The sequence below is a fragment of the Nelumbo nucifera genome, chromosome 1 (genome assembly GCF_055504915.1).
Source record: "Nelumbo nucifera cultivar China Antique chromosome 1, China Antique-T2T, whole genome shotgun sequence".
Lineage (NCBI taxonomy): Eukaryota > Viridiplantae > Streptophyta > Magnoliopsida > Proteales > Nelumbonaceae > Nelumbo > Nelumbo nucifera.
In genome coordinates, this window is record NC_142649.1 from 121,191,483 (window position 1) to 121,196,582 (window position 5,100).

Below are 5,100 nucleotides of genomic sequence, written 5' to 3' on the forward strand. Positions count from 1 at the left end.
TGTGAGCATATTGTGGTGTTTGAGTTGCTGTAATTGTAACCTCAAGTTATTAGTGGAGATTTTTGGTTGGGTTTCCTTGGCCCCGTGGTTTTTACCCTTCACATTGGAGGGGTTTTCCACGTTAAATATCGTGTGTCTCTCTTTGCTTGGTTTCTGATTGTTTTTGTTGATATCTTGTTTGGAATTGTGATAGCTGAATATCTACAAGTTTTTATTTTTGGGAGAGAAATAGTTTGTGGATAAACTTAGTTTCTTTCCATCTCCTCTCTCACTAAACTGTGCTCTATTTTTGCCAACTCTGCAATTGTCTGAATATCACAGGGGCTTATTGGCTTTGATAAGAATGCATAGATTGTACAACAGCAAGCTAACATCAATTTAAATACTTGATCATGAAAAAACATAATGATAGATCACTTTTTATAAGTCTTTTATGCAAGAAAACTGAAAACAACAACTTAGCCATCTGCTAATGCAAAGCATTGAACTGGTCTGCATTAAGAAAGTAGATCAATTGGAACACAATAATTCAATTCTAACAGAATTGAGAGGACAAGCAACGAGTGTTAATCGATGAGATGTTGCTGATGTAGAGATTTGTGTTTTTCTTTTTCTGAGACCCTAATAAGCAACTGGTTCAGAAAGAAAAGAAAAAAAAAATCTGGAGCTGTCTTTGGTGAAAATCCAGAAAATCAACAGTGTTTTGAAGGTCAGAATCGTGACTGTGACATGAAACCACATGACTAGCTCATCAAGAAAATGTTAATTAGCTCAACCAAAGTGGCTCAATTAACGCAGTTTGCGCCAAACAAGGAAACCAACCCAAACGAACCCTACTTTATCTAGTAGCTGTAGTAGGTAAAAGGTAATGCCACTAGAAGAGGAGTTGGATTGGACAAAGCATGAAGAACTAGGCCAAGCCAGCCTCCTTGGAAGTGGGTAGAAGGCCAGGATCAAGCCCAAGTCGTCCAAAGAACAAAAGGAAGAGGAGGGAAAAAAAGAAGGTTATAAACATTAATCGACAGAAATTAAAACTTAAGCAGAGGAGGGCAAAAATAATACTACAACTCCGGAGTCCGGAGGAAAGTCCAAGGAGAGAAAGGACATTTACTTGATTTGTCACTGGACTAGAAAATTGATCAGATGGTGTTCGATAGTTGAGACAGTACCTTAGTCATGGTTTGTCGCGGTTGGCAAAGGGCCTCCAATGGTGTGGCTTTGGGCATGCTGAGCCCCTTCCCTTCAGTCATGTCCACCATGTGTTCACTAACTCTCTCCCACTCAAAGCACTGGATCAATGTTCCCAAAGTCAATCCCACCACACGATTAGCCAGGCCAGCCCCAGGGCACCCCCTCCTGCCCAACCCAAACGGTATCAGCTTGAATGGTTCTACTACTACCCCCTCATCACCTTGGTGATGCCTCTCTGGCTTGAAACTTGTAGGGTCGTCCCACAATTTAGGGTCCCTATGTATCGCCCATGCGTTCACAAACAACATTGTACCACGGGGTACATCATAACCTCCAACACTACAATCTTCCGACGACTCGTGTGGGGCCAGAAGTGGGGCTGGAGGATATAGTCGAAGCGTTTCGTTAACGACACCTTGGAGATAATGCAGCTTGGGGATATCTTGTTCGTCCATCAACCGATCCTGTCCCACATAAGCATCCAGCTCGGCTCTTGCCTTCTTCAACACCTCCGGATGGTTGAACAGAAGTGCCATAGCCCATTCTATCGTCGTGGCTGAGGTCTCCGTTCCCGCAATCAACATCATCTAAACATAACATAAATAGAACACAAGATATTTGATGAAAGGTCAATTAATGTCAATATGTTAATTAAGAAATGAAACTATAAAGGCCACTTGGGCTTTAACAAGACCAAAATACCCCCTATATTTTGACCTTGATTGCTACCGATATTTGTTTTATGACATGGGGCCCATTGGCATTTGATCTTATCACAAGCCATGGTGTTGGTGGTAGGCACAAAAATGATCCATAGCAGAGTACAGATGAGGGAAGCCAAGACTCACCATTATAATTCCCTTGATGATTTCGTTGGTGTAGTATTGCGGATCATCTTGTTGCAGTGACAGCAAAATGTACATAAGATTTTTTTTCTCCTCTCCTTCGAATTCCTGTTTACGTCGATGCTCATCGATCAACCCGTCCAAGAACGCATCTATTTTCTTCTTTAATGCCTTCATCCTTCGCTCCACGCCTTTACAGTCCATCCACCCTACAATTGGCAAAAATTCTCCCAAATTGGTAGCGCCACCCACTTCGAAAAATTCTCTTATGATATCCCGGAAGCGCCGTGCATCCTCAAGGTCTTTCTCCTCGATGTCATCCCCGTAATACCGCTTCCCGGCTATCGTCCGCATCATGATGTTAAACGTCAATTCCGCAAACTTGGATTTCAACTCCACCTGTACAAAACCTTGCCGCGAACTCTGAAATAGCTTGGACAAGAGTAGTCTAACTTCTTGGTGTCGAATGCCGGAAAACATGTTGAGGCGCGTGGTAGAAAAGATCTCCAGTGTGGTGAGGCGACGGAGGTTGCGCCAGTGAGGGCCATACGAGGCCGTTGCGACTGTAGTATGCTCATAGTGGAGGTGCTTGCCGATAAGGAAATAAGGACGATTTGCAAAGATGACATCGTTCTTGGTGAAGCATTCTTCAACCGCGGAAGCAGAGGAAACGATTAACGCAGGGCGGGACCCGAAATATAGGAATAGGATGGGACCATACCGATCGAAAAGGCTGCGTACAGTTCTGTAGAATGGTTCTTTTATGAGATAGAGGTGACCGATAATGGGAAGGGCGGTGGGACTTGGAGGAAGGTTCTTGAGTCGGGTTTTTCTCCGGAAGAAAAGTTTGCCGGAGACGAGGAGAAAGAACAAGAAGAGAGAGACGGAGTACCATGTGTGTTCCATGAACATGACTGACTGATCGATAACTCTCTCTCAGCGTCTTCAGATATTCATGTCATAGAGTTACAGTCCATTACCCAAAGTGTTTTATATTGCTCTCGTGTATTATCGATGGAGATTGTCTTGCCTAATTAAACAATTGGATGTCAACTTGTCACTACAAGATGTAATAAAATAGATTCATTAAAGCACCATTGTATGCTCACAGTACCTCTTACAAGTATATCTGAATAACAAATTAAATGTGTTTGGATCATAATTGACTTTGCTGGCTATCTTGCATGGCAAGGCAGAAACCGCATTTAAGTGTTTTCTTATATTTTTTTTATAGTGGGGTTTTGCTTGCGGCCCAAGGACGGAAGTAAAATAAGGGCATGTTCAGAGTCAGTGATATCTTTCACTTGTTTGCCCTGCTCCGTTCACTCTGTGACATGTATTTCATTACATGTTTGGTATCACATGAATACAAGTGAAATGGGACACTTTCATAGAGAAGAACACAATAAATTGCAGTTAATGGAACACCTCATACAACTGCATATGGTTGGTAGGGGTGCCCACGGTTCGGTTAATCAAACCATGAGTATAACCGGTATTATCGGTTTTGTAATTTTTCAAGTCAAATTCTACTAGTTAACCGGTTCATTGGTTTTAGTTTTTTATGGATCGATTCAGTTATCTCTCTCTCTCTCTCTCTATAAGGAAAATTGCATATTAGTACTTTGGGCCTAGTTTCATTTTGATTCCTAAACTTCAAAACATGTTAATCTAGTATCTAAACTTCCAAAACGTGACAACTTAATACCTACCATTAATCAGCCGTTAAGTGGCATGTGAAAAGACATTAATGCCCTATGGGTGTCATTTAATTTTCTTTATTAACCATCCAAATGCCCAAATCTCTTATAAGCTGATAGAGAAAGGCAAGTTGTAGATGCTGAAACATGCCAAGTGCCTAGTTATCTCATCACTGGGCTCCTCCAATCATCTGTCCATTGTGGCTTTCTTGACAAGTCCCAAGAGGCTTATACCACTGTACATTGTCCATTCTATTTAGTCTCAAGGTAAAAGACAATGAACAGTATTTTATTAAGAATAGTTTTGATATTTTAAAAGTTTTAAATTGTACATGTCATCACATAATATAGATAATTGACAGAATATTAATGACATGTACTAAATTGACACGTTTTGAAAGTTTAAGTATTAGGTTGTCACATTTTGAAGTTTAGGGACGAAAGTGAGACTGGGTCCAAACTCCAAAGCATAGGTATTAATCTGCACTTTTTATTATAAATAATAAATGATATAAAATATATTATAAATATAAGATCTAATATATATATATATATATATATATATTTATATAATATATACAGATAATATTTGACACATATTAAAAATATATGTAATATGTATAAATATATATACTGATCGGTTCAACTAACCGTTGGGTTTTTAGGTTAATCGAAAATCAAATTGATCCTTCGGTTTTTCAAAAATAATGAATTAATTGATTGATTAACCACATTTTCAGTTCAGTTTTTTTCATTTGGTTCGGCTTTTCGATTTTTTAGGAACACCCCTACCGATTAGATTAATTGCAGGTGATGTTGCGCTCGGAGTCTAAACCCTATTCGATGCTGCAGCTAGTTTGCCATTGGCATGATATTAGCTTTCATCTTGACATTCGGTTTTGTTGCTAAAACTGAATGAAATGTTGGGTTCAAAGTCCAAAGTCCTAACTTAACACTCGTAACGTGTTTCGAAACAAAAGGTTTTGAAGCTTCTTCAACAATACACATTACCTCAATGAGTTTTTTATTTGTCTTTTTAATTAGAGTTAATTAATTAAATAAATCATTTGATTTTACTAAATTACTTAAATATTAGTGAGAAGCCCGTGCGATGTAGGGAAGAGAGAGAAAATGATAGAATTAACAAATGAAATCAAATCAAACCTATTATATTTAAATTAATAAATGAAGCATTTAAATAAATACCTTTTTAGAGTTAAATCCCCCCTCAGATTTGTTTTATTGGTTTCCCAAATGTATTTATTCCCATCCCCACTATAAACACCAGCCCCGTGAATTGGGAATCTCCCCCCGACACTGACCTAAACCGTACAAATTGAACTCAAATTACCCCTTAAATAAAT

The 5,100-nt window shown here is 39.1% G+C and overlaps 1 protein-coding gene across 1 annotated transcript; it reads right to left on the reverse strand.

The window, feature by feature from the left end:
• Nucleotides 1-386: 386 nt before the first annotated feature.
• LOC104611684 (cytochrome P450 81Q32-like) lies at nucleotides 387-3,085 on the reverse strand. Its single transcript, XM_010278859.3, has 2 exons — nucleotides 2,040-3,085; nucleotides 387-1,778 (listed from the first exon to the last, which is right to left on the reverse strand). Exons 1-2 carry the CDS (start codon nucleotides 2,946-2,948, stop codon nucleotides 1,140-1,142), a joined length of 1,548 nt encoding a protein of 515 aa, XP_010277161.1. The 5' UTR covers nucleotides 2,949-3,085; the 3' UTR covers nucleotides 387-1,139.
• Nucleotides 3,086-5,100: the final 2,015 nt, after the last annotated feature.